General features: G+C 38.9%; 1 protein-coding gene across 1 annotated transcript; it reads right to left on the bottom strand.

The window, feature by feature from the left end:
* Positions 1-2,072: 2,072 nt before the first annotated feature.
* maf1b (MAF1 homolog, negative regulator of RNA polymerase III b) lies at positions 2,073-11,141 on the bottom strand. Its single transcript, XM_027147501.2, has 8 exons — positions 10,652-11,141; positions 9,332-9,416; positions 6,095-6,226; positions 4,881-5,043; positions 3,585-3,706; positions 3,321-3,440; positions 3,092-3,187; positions 2,073-2,982 (listed from the first exon to the last, which is right to left on the bottom strand). The coding sequence occupies exons 2-8, from the start codon at positions 9,412-9,414 to the stop codon at positions 2,958-2,960; spliced, it is 741 nt and encodes a 246-aa protein (XP_027003302.1). The 5' UTR covers positions 9,415-9,416; positions 10,652-11,141; the 3' UTR covers positions 2,073-2,957.
* Positions 11,142-16,621: the final 5,480 nt, after the last annotated feature.

Here is a 16,621-nt window from a genome sequence, read left to right on the forward strand (position 1 = left end):
TTTTTTCTTTGCTCGGCAGTGGTTTTCTTCTTTGAACTCTGCCATGCAGGCCATTTTTCCCAGTCTCTTTCTTATGGTGGAGTCATGAACACTAACATTAACTAAGGTAAGTGAGGCCTGCAGTTCTTTGGATGTTGTTATGGGGTCTTTTGTGACATCTTGGATGAGTCGATGCTGTGCTCTTGTGGTAATTTTGGTCGGTCGGCCACTCCTGGGAATATTCACCACTGTTCTGTAATGGCTCTCACTGTGGTTTGCTGGAGTCCCAAAGCTTTAGAAATGGCTTTGACATTTTTCAGATTGATAGATCTCAATAACCTTCTTTCTCATTTGTTCCTGAATTTCTCAGCATTGATGTGTAGATTTTGAGGATCTTTTGGTCTGCTTTGCTTTGTCAGTCAGGTTTTATTTATTTATATAAAGATGCCCTGCCACACGTATTTCATTACTTTTGTGGCAATGTCTGAAGTTTAACATTTAACATTTTTGTGGAAAAAATGTCTTGGTTACCTTGTTTCAAGCTATTTTAGTGTGGTATAGAAAGCCTGCAGGAAGACTCAGCTCGATTTGCACCAGTTCTCATTAATATTCAATAAGTTATGCTGCTTGGCTCCGATTGGCTAAGGATATGAGAGCATGACTATTCATTCACCCAGTGCAATAAGTAGCCTAGGCTAGAGGAACTTTGTTTACAATCACCTGGAATTGCGGCAGAATGGCTTCTTCGGGTATATTGACGTTCAGCCGTCCTTGCTGTATAGGAAACTCACTGAGCTACACGAATTCTGTGGGCGTGGTCTTAAGTGGGAGAGCTCATGAATATTAATGAGCTCGATCATTTCTATGTCACACTGAGCAGCTTTTCTAATTGACCTGATTTCTCCGCTTATTTCTTTAAAGTGGCTAGAGCTGACCGGGGAGGTAGCAGTTCATTTTCACATTCCCGACACAACACAAACACATATGGACCTAACACATATACAAGTAAAAATGGTTTTGTGTGGAAGGGCACCTTTAAGTGATATCTTGATTGCGAACAGGTGTGGCAGTAACCAGGTCTGGCTGTGGCTAGAGAAATTAAACTCAGGTCTGTTTTGTTTTAACTTTTTACATTAAAATTTTATGTGTTAATTCTTTTATTTTCACTTAATAATAAAAACCTTCATTAAAAAACTGCATGTTGTGTTTATATGTGTTATCACAGACTAATATTTAAATTTGTTTGATTATCTGAGAGTAGAGTATGACAATAGAGTGTGACAAATGTGCAACAACAACAAAAAAAAAAAATCAGGAAGGGGGCCAAAATATTTTCACACCACTGTATATATAAAATAAAACGTGGCTCTAAATGTCTAAAAAAAAAAAGTGATGTAATTGTTAATGAATTTATTGCAAATGTTGACAAATGACTGTGGATTTATTCTGAGAGGAACTAAACTCTTTATCTAATAAACATTACATTCTATTAGAAAGGCCATCCACAGCATTTGTTCTATTGTCCAGAGATTAAAAAAGATTGTGTTGTATGTAGATGTATAAATGGAAGACCATTCCGTTATGAGCACTCAAAGAGAAATGACACATATGCAGGTGCATTATATGCAATTCTGGATATTCCATCTTCAAACGATCATAGTGTTAGTATGTATTAGTATGTTTTGCAGCATGTTTGTCATTATGTAGTTACTTAGAATGTTTTATTTTGCTAATTTGCAAATGTCTTAAAGCAGATTAGTTTGGATGTTTGTGCGACAGCACCACTCACAGTCATGTGGACAACTCTGAACAGTATGAAGAGTCAATAAGAGAGGCTGGTTCATGTAGGTTTTGTCACAAGTGACACAATGTCCTGTTAACATATGAATTGTAAATTTCCCTCTGGGATCAATAGTGATTTATCTAGCCTTTAAATTACACTAAAAGGACAAATGATTCCTTGCAATGTAATGTATTGCTGAACACTAACAGCTTGCCAATTAAGCTTTCATCAGATATTGAAAGTTCTCATCTCATCTAATATCACAGTAACTGATATAAAGTTCTCTCTGGTGCATGAGCGCATACAAAAATAAATTCATCCACACTAGGTTTATTTCTACTTGTGTATGTAATAAACATTTACATCATCACATTTCCTAAATCAAAAGTTTCACATGGGTTTCAAGGTTTTATAAGTAACTTGTACGTCACCTTTAATGAAAAGTCAATAGAATCAAATCTGATCGCGTACAAAAAGGTTTATAAAGGATGCCCTTGATTTCGGAGAAACAGTCCACAATTCTTTAGACTTCTGTGTAACGTCACAGCATCGGTCACACATGAAGGTCCCCCCGAGAAACATTCTTTCAGTGCGATAAAAGCCATTCTGTTAAAATCTTTGAATTAAAAAAATAACCACACAGTTAAAATATATATATATATAAAAAAAAACACAAGGTGAACACAATAATATAAAGACAGAAAAGATCAGTAAAAATGCTGAAAAGAAAAGACACAAATCACAGGCTTTAAATTATTTCACATGACTGGACAAAGGTCATTAACTATGACAAGCGCCTCCCATCTTAACTGCTGGTGTATGTAGGACATGTTGATGTACTGACATCATTTCCTGCTAAAAAAAAAAAAAAAAAAAAAAAGGCCAGACAATGAATAGCAGAATGTAGAGTTCAGGCTTGTGTGAAGATTTAACCAAACAGCCATCTTGTATTTAATCTCCTTGACATTTCCAGAATGTCCACAAGGGGTCTCCAAGTATCCAAAGAGCCATCCATAAGCAGACATAGAAAATGACTACAATGACTATTTTCATAATATTCAAACTTTAATGGCTAAACTTTAAACTTTAATATAGCCCAGATAAATGAAATCCATCAGTCTGTCAAACTCCAGGAAAGGTTGCACAAATGAGCAGAGAAAAGGTGACATCTTGTTAGCTGCTGATCAAGCAGGATTTACACACACAGGGCTCGGGGGAACCTGAGAGAGAGAGAGAGAGAGAGAGAAACTTGTAAAGCCCCTAACCTTTAAAACTTATTACATTCTTCCTTTGCACTTCCTGTTGACTTAGCAAGTCCTGTGATCTCACCTGTCCTCACTGAAGCCATCCACTTCCTCCTCATCATCATCCAGCTCCATGTCCAGCTCGTTGTCAAGGCAACCACGACCGTAGCTACTGAGGACGCTGAACATGGGAAGAAAAAAAAAAGAGATTCAAAATCAAGCACTGATATTGACCAAAACGATATTTTGTATTGAAAGTGTTTTTAAAAGTAGTGTGTGTGTGTGTGTGTGTGTGTGTGTGTGTTTATCCTGACCTGACAGAGCGGCAGGTGAAGAAAACAATGCGTTTGAGTTTCTTATTGTAGAAGAAATAGTTGAAGGACCACAGGTTGCCCTCTTCACCAAAAGGGTCTGAATCTAAATCCGGGTTGTAGCTTAAAAAAAAAAAAAAAACACCCACACAATTATTTAAGGTTTATCTGTAAAACACACACACACACACACCCTCGCATTCTCTCACCACACTCTCGCACTCGGTCAACACACTCTCACACACTCCCTCTCTCTCGCACTCTCACCTGTAAATGTCACAGCTCTGCAGGTTGATCTCCTGGTCGATGGCGTTCCACAGCTCTGGACCAAGAGTGTTAAACTCCTCCCCTACAGACGAGTACAGGCTGCTATTCACAGCATTGGCCACCTGAGGAAAAACACACAAATCAAATCAAATTTTATGATAAATCACACGTCAGTATAAACGCAGACATCCTGTTGCAGACTTCCTGCATTCTGGCCACATCAAAATCATTTAAATAAAGCAAAACCTGACACATTAACACGAGTGCATTAATATAAAGCTGTGATCTGCTGTGATCTTTCCACCGGAAAGAACCGGGTGCTGGTTCAGAGCTAGCGCTGGTGCTGGTTCAAAGTTGGTTCCACTGGTGAACCTTCTAAGAACCGGTTTGTCTTTCCACCGGCTAGAGAGCCATCACAGAGCCGAGTGTGACGTCACTGTATACGGGTCACGTGTCCCAGCAACATTACCGCAGCAGCGGCAAACACAAACACAACAACAATGGAGGATGTTACATTACTGTTAATGCTCATGGCTTTGTGAACCCACATTAACATCCAAACGCGGCGAATAAAACAAGTACGTGCGGCTCCGTGTAATCTGTATAAACGGAGGTTGTAATCGATAAAGTACATAACGTTATTTTATCGTTAACACAGAAAAAAATTAGCCTTAGCATGTAGCTACCTACTATAATGTGTGCTGATAATGTATCATATCGTGGTAAAGTAAAAATGCATTAAACATTAATATACTTAAGGTACATTATCAAATGTGCTAACAGTAGCCCTGCCCCCAGCCCAGGACGCAAGCGGTTCTTAAGTCTAGACCCACAACATTTTGGTGCTACTTAAGAACCACTTTTCCTGGTTCGGAGCTGGTGCTTTGGTGGTCGAAACAGAAAGAGCTAGTTCTAAATTAGGCTCTGGCTCCGAACCAGCACTCAAACTGCCTCGGTGGAAAAGGGGCATTAGGTTACCAGAAAACAGGTTCTTCCTGCATCCTGTTTCCACTTTTTCACAAACAAGTCTTACACAATTTCGTATTTCAGGCGAGAATTTCCCTAAATGAGGACATGTAAAGTCTCAGTGCTAGAACCATCTGTTTCTCAAGTCATGACCTGGCGGATCACAAGCCAGACTGCAGCAGAGACCAGTTTTAATAGAAAATAAGGTAGAAATGTATCACTCCTGAAGGGGTCTTTATGATATGTATGATACTTTAAATGTTCATCAACATTTCACAACTTCTGGTACACAGCCTGCGCTGCCTCCTGCATCTCTGTGTGTCGACTCACCCAGTTGAAGCTCGGCTCACGGCTGAACTCGTGGGCTCGGGCGGCGCTGAAGTCGTAATCGGGACGGAATGATTCGTTCAGTGTGGTGATGAGGTAGAACAGAGTCTTCCTGCAGCACTTGTCACTTAGTGGGTTCTCCACTTCATCGCCACTCTTGCCCAACCTGAGAGATAGAGAGAGGGAATGTTCTCACACTGAAATAAAGTATATTGAGAGAAGGTGTTGAGGTGAGACATGATGTATTGTAAGTGCGTGTGTAATTAAGCCACTGTATGATGCAGTTGTTTATCATTCACAACAAACAGAACCCTACACATTACCTGCTCAGACTGTGTGAAAACAACAACGCTCTCTGTCCCACTGAAACACGACCCCTGTTTACAGTTCCATCTGTTTGGAAATTTCTAGTAGCCTGGAAAGCCCTGACCCGTGCCGTGTGGCCATCTGATTAAGTGACGGTTGCTTGGTGAGATCTTATTTCTGACACTCGGCTCGGGTTGGAAGAGCCGTGTCTCGCTGCTGTCCTTTAACCTTTAAGTCCTTTAAGTTTCTTTCAGATATAGCAGGCGATAATAAATCGCTCAGTGCTGTGCTGTTATAGTAAAATCCAGCTATAATACCGGTAGTGTTTTGAGGTATATGCACACTTACAGCACAACTGGAAGTGTTCTTCATTACAAAAGCAAGTAGATTTTTTATATGATTAATGTGTAAAGATTACAAGTCAACATTTTCCAGCTCTCACTTGCATTAGAACAAAAGTTGTTCTCTCACATCTCTTTTTTTCCCTTTATTAGTCTTAGACTGCGTGGCACACGCATCCGACATACGAGTTGTTACTATGGAAACCATGACGCGTTACGCTTAAATGTTACGGCTGGAACTATTGTCCTAGCCACAGTTATACAGAAAAAATGTAAAGTTAAACAACTACAGCTACAGAGCTCTTTACATTTACGACATTTAGCAGACACCCTTATCCAGAGTGACTTACAACTGAGCAACTGAGGGTTAAGGGCCTTGCTCAGGGGCCCAGCAGTGGCAGCTTTGTGGACCTGGGGTTCGAACCCATGACCTTCCGATCAGTAGCCCAACACCTTAACCACTGTGCTGAGTGACACTTTTAGGTTTGGGGAGTAAAGTCCATGTAAATTTGGTCTGTGTGTATGTGTGTGTTTGTGTATTTATTGTAAACACAGGCCATAGGCACTCACAGGTTAGGGCTCGGGGCACTGCTGGTTTGTGGAGGTGAAAGAGCCTCCAGCACGTGTGGCTCCCCCTCCTGGCAGAACTGCTTAAACATGTGCTTGTCATCGCCAGCCATCTTACAGGAGTAGCTCTCGATCCTAGGATGGAAAGGAAGAAAAGAAGAAGAGGGAAATTTGAACTGCTTTGTTCTACACTGCTATTTTATACACCAACCCACACAAGTCTCCTAACATGATCAGCATAATACAAACCTTCATAGGATTATTTCCTTTACTCTCTTCTATTCCACGTCTAGCTACCTGCTTGTGTATTTCCGACAGGGTTCCTTTTACGCAAGTTACAAATAACGTTGTCGGGTCCTGAGACGTATTAAAGCCAGTATCCATTACATTCTCACAGTAACTTCCCTAAAGTAGTATTCCTGAGTGAGTCTCGTCGGGTTTATAGTCATCGGTTTCTATAGCGACAGCTCATTCCCCGGGACTTGTATCACGATTGCTTAACAAAACGTAAGGCTAACAATAATGACAATAAAAATAATAAAAATGGAAAAACATGCAATTTTGGAATTTTCTGCAAGGACCCTTTTATTTAATATCTGTAGAAGGAGTCTCCAATCCGAGGTAAAGCTACAGCTTTACGTTTTTCACACACATGGGTCTTCAGGACAGAGGAGTTCAAACTGAATTTTGATAACTCGTTCGAAATCGAGTCCTTGCCAGAGTCTGGAAAACAGAGCTGATGTTTTAATGATGCTCTTGAAGCTGCACACGCCAGTGGGGCGCAAAGGCTGGATGTGGTTACAGGAGGCTCAGTGTTTATCTGGAGGGCTATTTGAAGCTGGGTTGAAATGTCACACAGGGAGACTGTGGTGTGTGTGTGTGTGTGTGTATGTGTGTGTGTGTGTCCTGTGGGGTTATGTAAGAGGAGAGCTTGTGCCAGGTCCAGACACACAACCCAGATCATATTTATAGGTGAAGGGCAAAAGTCACAATGGTTTATGAGAGACATGTGACCGAGAACAGTCTGGATTAAAGCCTGTATCCATCCCCACAGAACAGAAATAAAGTCAGGCTCATTTCTAAGTGGACTCTGTATTTAAACTGTATTTAAACTAAGTTCTAAAGTGCTAAATTACGTAAAAATGTTTCTGGTCTTACCTCAACATTTTGTAACACACACGCTTGTAAATTTGTAACCAGCAGTGTTTGGAGGTTAGAGACTTGTTTTATTGTGTTCATATTATTCAATAGTGACATGCTAAGGCTGCACAAGCTGTGTATAAAACACTGCAAAGCATCTAATGATCCTGAAGTGTAGCAATAAAATCACAAAATGCTTTCTTTTCTTTTAACACAATATTTCAGGTGCACATACAGTTTGTAGCAGTTTTTTTACTGCTCTGCACACGATGAGGCAGCATTGGACACTCGCGGAGTGGAGTGGAGTAATTCAGGAAGGAGGTCATGCCAACTTGGCAGCACATATGGAACAAAGCTGCATGTGTGTGTGGTAACTGAAGGATGTGTCATACACACATGCAAATGTTACACTATACCACAAACTGCGTCACAGTGCTTGTCTGAGGGATCACAGACACACACACACACATTCACGCTCAGACCCACGCTCGCACACACCCACCCACACACACTCGGACCCACGCTCGCACACACCCACCCACACACGCTCGGACCCACGCTCGGACACACGCTCGGACCCACGCTCGGACCCACGCTCGGACCCACGCTCGCACACACCCACCCACACACGCTCGGACCCACGCTCGCACACACCCACCCACACACGCTCGCACCCACGCTCGGACCCACGCTCGCACACACCCACCCACACACGCTCGGACCCACGCTCGCACACACCCACCCACACACGCTCGGACCCACGCTCGCACACACCCACCCACACACGCTCGGACCCACGCTCGCACACACCCACCCACACACGCTCGGACCCACGCTCGCACACACGCTCGGACCCACGCTCGCACACACGCTCGCACACACGCTCGCACACACGCTCGCACACACGCTCGGACCCACGCTCGCACACACCACACACAGTAAGTCAGTCAGTCAGACACGCCTAACAGCCACGGGTGCTGCCTAACCGAAAAACAGCATTTCTGTGAAAGCAACAGTTCTGTCTCAAAAAGAGACAGATGTGGTGCATCCGCTCACAGCAGGTGTAAAAAAAAAACAAACAAAAAAAAAAAAACCCAGCACCGTGTGTTCGTGCACACACACACACACACACACACACACACAGACTTTACGGCGCTCATCACGATACTAAGCCTTGTCAAGAGCAAGTAATTCAGCCGCCCCACATTTAAAATTCTCTATAAAAACCATGTAAATAAAAACTAAAATAAAGACTGTACATTTATATAAATCATTTTCACAAGAGGAAAAATGACACAAATAACTTCTGATAATACTTTTGGCACCAACTATAAACAGCTTTTGTGAAACGCAGGTCAAAACTTCAGGTTCTAACCAAAGTGCTTCCTTTCTCTCTGTATTTCTGTTCTTCTTGATGTTTTATTTAGTCGTACTACTTAGAAGACAAAGTGATCTCTAAATGTGTGCACATGAAAATATTATTCATTATGATTATCATCGTCATCAGCAGCGATTCAGCTAGTTGTTAGTCCGTAACGGTGGAGCTGCTTGAGATTGTTATAGCTCTGATTACAAGCTGTAATTTCCTGCTTGTCATCGAGCTACGAACCGATGGAACGGTTTCGTTCTGATACAAGAGACGCTGAATCATTTGAACTGTTAACAAACGTTTATCGTTTTATTCACACCCTTGTTTTCAGTTTTTACCATTTGTAAATTTCACATACCTAAATTTGATATTACACTTAAATTAAAGTATTAGTAATAATCAGGTGTGTGTGTGTGTGAGTGAGTAAGAGAGAGAGAGAGAGAGAGAGAGAGAGAGAGAGAGAGAGAGAGAGAGAGAGAGAGAGACCGCATTCGTACATACGATCATAAAAGCAAAAGTATAATCTTGAGACCAAGGCAAAACACATTGAATAAAATGTGGAAGTGAAATAGAGGCTGTGTTTAATTGTGTGAAAAGGTATGTGATAAAAAAAACATTTCAGTGCATTGCACTCTCACACACGGGTGCACACCACATTTAACTACCACACTACAAACATCCTTGGTGTGTACGCGTGTTCTGTTGTGTTAGAAGCATAAGGAGGCAAATACCTGCCGAGGATGTGCGAGTCTCCAGTTTCCACACACAGCCGAGAGCTGAGCGCTTCAAAACTCGAGTTCTCCAACAGCTTCATTGCTGAACAATGAGCAAACAAAACAAGACATGAGACAGCGCTCGACACTGGTAAAGGCTTTGCAGCACCACACTGTATAACTGTGGTGTTAGAAAATAAAACAAAAAGCTGGATTTGTATTTTACACACACACACACACACACACACACACACAAGAAACATGCATAGATCGTTTTTTTCCCTTAAAAAAACAATGTGACAAGTTTTTTTTTTATTTACTGTAATGTCATCGAAAAAGCAATACTGTTTTCATATATCATTATATTGCATGCAATTTAAAAAAAAATGCAAACCATAAATATAATTACAGATGTGTAATATATATATAGTCTTTATTTTGACAGCAAAAATAAAAGGGTCTGAAATTAATTTTAAGGAATGAATATCAATTAACTACATTAAGCTTCACTGTTATGTACTTTAAAAAAAGAATAAATCAATAACAATAAGCTAATCTTCTAGGAAATTATCTAGTACAAAATAGAATGCTTTTGAACTGACTGTAATACGTTTTGAACTATTGTTCAATCTTACATTTTTATTTATTTATTTTTACAAATTTATGACTTTTAGAGATAGGGATATTTATATAAAATTACACAAATATTTTTTTTAGAATTTTTATAAAATGTTCAGAAAGTTGTATTTATATACACTACAAAAATAATAACGTCACTTATTTATTTACGTATACGTTATTATTTATTTATTTATAATGTTGTTGATCTTTTGATCAGACTAAAGTTGTATTTATATAGCCTACAATGTAATAACGTCACTTTCTAGAGAACCTTTATTTGTTTATTTATTTATTTTATTTAATTTATTTATAATGTTGTTGATCTTTTGATCAGACAAGCCCTGGGTCGCCCTTCCCTCTCTTTAAACACGGTCTCGTCCGAACAAACCTCCTTACTCCCGACACTAGTGCACTACAGAGGCTACACAACGAACGGCTCCTTCACCCTCCCTAGTGCCCTAGGCCGAGTGTTAAACACGAGTCGAATTGGGACGCGTCCTCGACTATAGCTTCCTGGTTTAAAACAAAAAAAAGAAGCTGTTTTTAAGAGAGCATAAATCTATCTAAAAGATGACATTTGTATATAACGCATAACTCATAATAAAGAAATTACGCGTTTAAGCAGTATTTGTAAAAGATAGGTATTAAAATGGCTGATTACGGGTGGATTATTTTGAGTAAATGAAGCACAAATAAGATGTAACTTGTGTTTCTTACCTTAGTTTCTAGCCCGGATGATATGAAAATGGAGAAATAAAGCAGATTTGTTGTGAAGTCTCTCGGGTTCACCCTTAAGGTTACGGCAACAACAATAACGTCTTCTGGTTTAAACGTTCAACAAAATAATTCAATTGTTTTCACAACGTAACGGTCGCGACGGACATCTTCTACTTTCTGTACGCACTTTTATAGAAAAACCCGTTGAGAAACTGCAGCTTTGTCGAAGTACAAGCGACATAAAACCCAGAGATAGTGTCGAGTTCGGCTGCAGCCTCATCCCCCTCCTGTCTAAACCGCTTTACAGACAAAAACAGGAGCTAAAACACTCCGTCGGTTGCTCACAGTCGCTTTTATCGACGCGACCTGATGAAAATAACGCTCTAATTCCGCTTTTGGTTTGATATTTAACACAAATATAACCGCTCGGTATTCTAATCTCCTCTATGCGTCTCTAAATAACACACACACAACAGTAATCCCGCCCACTTCGACACACGATACGTGATTGGCTATCTTTTGTATCTGTTAAACGTAACCTTCAGTTCATTGGTCAGATATTCAACGTCTTTAAATTTTACATCGAATCGATTGGTCGAAAACGTCCATTTGCATTTTTTTTCCATTTGTTTGTGTTTTGTTTTATATATATATGTATAAATATATAAATATATTATACATGTAATAGCTAAATATATGTAATATAATAGTTGGTGTCGTGTAACGGTGTGCTTAGGTGAATACATTACGTATAAATTCACATAAATTCAGCAGGGATAGGGAACATAATAGGGAATTTTTTTACACTCTATTTTCTATCATTGTTCACAAGCATTTGTTTTCTTTTCTTAAAAATGCAGAGGAAAAATTGATTTAAAATATAAGCAATCGCAATACACACACACACACACACACACACACACATACACTCACTCACTCACTCACACACACACACACACACACACACACACATACACTCACTCACTCACTCACACACACACACACACACACACACACACATACACTCACTCACTCACTCACACACACACACACACACACACCATTAACCATTCAACACACAATAAACATTTTTTTTTAAACAGCTGTGTTTGAAATAGTGTCTATAACATTATTACTCTATACTAATGACCGCACTTCAAATGACCAAACTGTTAAAGCCCTGAAATTTGCAGATGATACTACGCTCATCGGTCTCATCTGAGATCAGAATAAGAATCAGAATCAGAATCAAATTTATTGGCCAAGTGTGTTGACACACATGAGGAATTTGGTTCCAGCTTTTGGTGACTCTCAAAAGTACAGACATAAATAACATTAGAAGTGGCTGGTGCTATGGTGCAGTCAGAACAGCCTAGAGTTAAACACTCTCAAAACCATGGAGATGAAAGTGGACTTTAGGAAAGACCCCTCAACACTACTCCCCCTCGCAATATCCAACAGCCTCGTGTCATCTGTGGAGACCTTCAAGTTTCTGCGCACTATCATTTCCCAAAACCTGAAATGGGAGTGCAACATAAACTCCATCATCAAAAAGGCCCAGCAGAGGATTCAATTCAATTCAATTCAAGTTTATTTTGTATAGCGCTTTTTACAATGGGCTTCGTCTCAAAGCAGCTTTACAGAACATAAACATAGAAGTTAAACATAAGGAGAAAAAAAGAATTAATGTAGTAAAAAATTAAGATATATATATAGTTCACAGTGTGTATGTATGTATGTATGTATGTATGTATTGTAAGAAAAAAATGCGTAGTGTAAAAATAAGACGATGATGTTGAAGATCTTAATAAAGAACAAGAAGTTTATTCCAGCATAGCAGTGACAAAATACATGGCGTACTTTGGGTTCGTCGGAGTCAGAAAGAACACGAACCCAGAGCAAATTCTGCTCAAACCTTATATACAGTTTTCCCTTTTGGTAATTTAAATGAAGTTTCGCTTTGAATGTGTATTGACGGTAAGAACTGAATGCCTCCCAAATGGCTGGGCTACACCTTGTTGTCTAGCTGATGTCTTTAAATGTTAATCATGGTCACGTACACCTTGTCTTGGTATTGTTACAATTGCTAGCACCCAAGTGGTCACTTTAAATGGTAATCGCGGCCATGTAGACCTTGGCTTGGTATGTTTATCAACCAAGTGGTCACTTCAAATGGTAATCGTGGTCACGTAGACCCTTTGTTCGTGGTGATCCCTAATGTCCTGCCGCCGTCCCCATATTTTATAATTGAATCACATTTATACGTTTAGAGTCCTAAATGTATTACCTTATGATACTTCTTAGGAATGAGCTCTTTTTAGATGTGTACCTTGGAGTGGAATTTGGGTGCAATTTCTGTAATTTCTTACAGTATGTATGAATGTATGTATGTATGTAAGTATGTATTTATCCCCAATGAGGATGTACTTTCTACACCAATTAAATAAGTTTGGTCTGCCACAGGAGCTGTTGATGCTGTTCTGCACTGCAGTCATCAAATCTGTCCTGTGCACATCCAGAAACAGACTGCAACATCACTGTAAAAAAATTGGAGTGGGATTTACTTGAAAAAAACTTGGAAAGTTTTTTCACTCAGAAAAGGCTAGTAAATTTACAAATATTTGCCAAGTAAAAGCCTAAACATAATTACTAGTAAGTTTAATTAGACATTTTTAAGTTTTTATTTGTTAAGTTTACTTGGGAATTCCCAGTTAATTTTATTGACTTTTTGTTTGTAAATATTACTTAAGTAATGCTTATAAATATATGATGATTTATTGCATTTTTTTTACACAAGAGGCCTAGTTATCTTTTATAGTTATCCTGAGTAACCTTTACTTTAAATGTTCTAACATATCTACATATCTAATATAATTTGTGATGCATCATAACTGATGTCTTCAATAAAAAATAAAAATAAAAAAACACTGACAGACATTTTCCTTGAGTACTTTTATTAAAGAAATGATCAAACCAATGGACAAACTATGTGAAACAGTTCAGTACAACTTTAGCTTAAGTCTTTTGCGGACATTCTCACTTAAAAAACAATTAGCAAATACAAAAAGTATACAAAAGCAAATACACTCAATGCCAAACAAAATGGCCAGCTAGCAGACTTACATCAATAGCTTTCTCTGCAAAGAGCTAACTTTTGGAGAAAATTTCAAAGCATCCAGTCCAAGAAAAAATTTCTGAAACAGTTCAAATGTGTTTCTTAGCTTTGAAGGATAGCTCAAGTTCAGGGAGTAAATGAAGCCCATGAGCAGAAGGCAGGCATTTGTAAGATTCTTGCATCCCGACAGTACCGCAGTTCCCTCAATGACGACATCAGCTATGTTGGCATCTTCCTCTCCTGCGGTGCTGCCCAGTACAATGATCTTCATTAGATGATTGGTGAAGCTATCTTCAATCATGTCTCTTCTGACATCCTGTCAAATACACAAATGAGTGAAAAAGTGGTTACAATATTGTACAGTAAGTTGTATGTTCTCTTTATTTTTGTGTGATAAGTGCCCCACACAGAGGTTAAATCTGTTATTAAATGAAGAATGAAAAAATTATGAAATGAAGAACTGTGTCTGCAAGACACTTAAACTAGTTGCAAAGCTTCAGTACTGTAAATCGTTTTAGGCACTTGTGTAAATATTCTGTAAAGTGGGGATGCCTTTAAAATGTTTTCATAAATTAATTTTCATTTACCTTCTATTGACTAAATCAATATTTGGTGTGATCACCCTTTGCACTTAAAGGGTTAGTTCAGCCAAAAATAAAATTTCTGTCATTAATTACACTACTTAATATACAATACAGTGTTTCGAGGAAAATACATTCTTCAACAAGAAGAATCTTAGAAAAGTGGAACTTAAGTGCATCAATTTAGTTAAATGTGCACAGACAATCTTGATGTAGGCAAGGAAGTGGTACAGTTCTGCTGTAGCTTCCATGTTTTTCCATCACATTCACTGTAAAACCTTAATGAACATCTGCAAATTATTACATATTTTAAGCAGTTTAAGTTGCTACTAGAAACAAACAAAAAATAATAAAAGAGAAACTTTAAGAAGCACATTTTTGAACGGTTATTTTAATACACCCGAGACATATGCTAGCATTAGCGACAAGCACGTGTACATGCATACACGCTTATATGAACCGACAAAAAAAAAAATCACCTGAGAATATTCTAGTGTTAGCGACAAGCACATGTACGTGCATACACGCTTATATGACCCGACAGAAAAATCACCTGAGATGCTAGCGTTAGCGACAAGCACATGTACATGCATACACGCTTATATGAACCGACAAAAAAAAAAAATCACCTGAGACATATGCTAGCATTAGCGACAAGCACGTGTACATGCATACACGCTTATATGCACCGACAAAAAAAAATCACCTGAGAATATTCTAGTGTTAGCGACAAGCACGTGTACTGTACATGCATACACGCTTATATGACCCGACAGAAAAATCACCTGAGACATATGCTAGCGTTAGCGACAAGCACATGTACATGTATACACGCTTATATGAACCGACAAGAAAAAAAAACTTATGCCAGCAAAATATTCATAGTAACATGAGCTATTTCTGTCAGGTCAGAAATAGCTCATGTTACTGTGAACGGACAGAAACAACAATAACGTCTTCTGGTTTAAACGTTCAACAAAATAATTCAATTGTTTTCACAACGTAACGGTCGCGACGGACATCTTCTACTTTCTGTACGCACTTTTATAGAAAAACCCGTTGAGAAACTGCAGCTTTGTCGAAGTACAAGCGACATAAAACCCAGAGATAGTGTCGAGTTCGGCTGCAGCCTCATCCCCCTCCTGTTACTGTGAACGGACAGAAAATGAGAAAAAAAAAAAACTAGCATCAATCAACACATTTACACTAAGTCAACTTAATAACAATTAACTAATATAGGTTTTAGGGTAATCATTTATTGTCAGAAAGATATTTATATATTAGACTATTTACACTCACCGTTTAAAAGTGCTTTCTAAAATCAACGGTTTGTGCGCCGAGGACCGGACCAGACAAGACCAGACCAGACCCTACCTTTCGACACAGATTCATTTTGCTAATAACAGATGTTTGTGCAAATCGGTTCTTAGCAAACTTAACTCTGTCAACTATTAACACTTGACGCCTTAACTCTTTAGCCACCAGTCTTAATAGTTCTATAATTTTCTGCAAAGGTAGCTAAATTGACCAATAAACAAATATTTAATTAACTTACAGTGTAATAATCAGTCTTCAAGACGATTTTCCGTTGCACTCCTCTGCCTCTGCGCCACACCGCAACCAGGAATGCATGCGCATAGATTGCCTGGCTTCTTTGAGTACGTTTTACTTGGTTTTGTTATTTTTTGCATTAATTCATTAAATGACAAAACACTAAGTACATATTACTTAAGCAGTTCCATTTGAATTTACCTATGTATTTAAGCACAATTAATAAAAACGAAACCTTAAGTAGCTTATTGAATTAAACGTGACATATTGAAGTAAAAAGACAAAATAGTATTTGTTTGTAAAATTTACTTAAATGATGCTATCTTTATTTACAAGTTCAAAAAATCATTTTTTACAGTGTACTTGTACGATACAAGATCCAGAAACCGGGCAGGAAAAATCACTACTGACCCTTAACACCCGGACACAATCTCTTTCAGCTTCTCCCTTCTGGCAGATGCTACAGAACTTTGTTTACCAAAACTGCCAGACACAGGAACAGTTTCCCCAGGCAATCACCCTGATTAACTAAGTACTGCATTATCAGAACATGTCGGTCATGTTAAGCCAGTAGTAATGTAAAAAGTCACCCAGCTTCCTGACAATTTGGTATATGTAAATATATAATTTCACTGTACTGTATTGTACATGAGACAACAATAACCCCTGGAGTAAAGAGGGTTAAGGGCCTTGCTCAAGGGCCCAACTGTGGCAGTCATCTTC

The sequence above is a fragment of the Tachysurus fulvidraco genome, chromosome 1 (genome assembly GCF_022655615.1).
Source record: "Tachysurus fulvidraco isolate hzauxx_2018 chromosome 1, HZAU_PFXX_2.0, whole genome shotgun sequence".
Lineage (NCBI taxonomy): Eukaryota > Metazoa > Chordata > Actinopteri > Siluriformes > Bagridae > Tachysurus > Tachysurus fulvidraco.

Bases quoted from the DNA above. Each gene is read 5' to 3' on its own strand.
- maf1b (XM_027147501.2), bottom strand. From the start codon at position 9,414: ATGAAGCTGTTGGAGAACTCGAGTTTTGAAGCGCTCAGCTCTCGGCTG. The intron at 6,227-9,331 runs GTATTTGCCTCC...TTTCCATCCTAG, and splicing joins GACTCGCACATCCTCGGCAG to GATCGAGAGCTACTCCTGTA. The intron at 5,044-6,094 runs GTGAGTGCCTAT...TCTATCTCTCAG, and splicing joins AGTGCCCCGAGCCCTAACCT to GTTGGGCAAGAGTGGCGATG.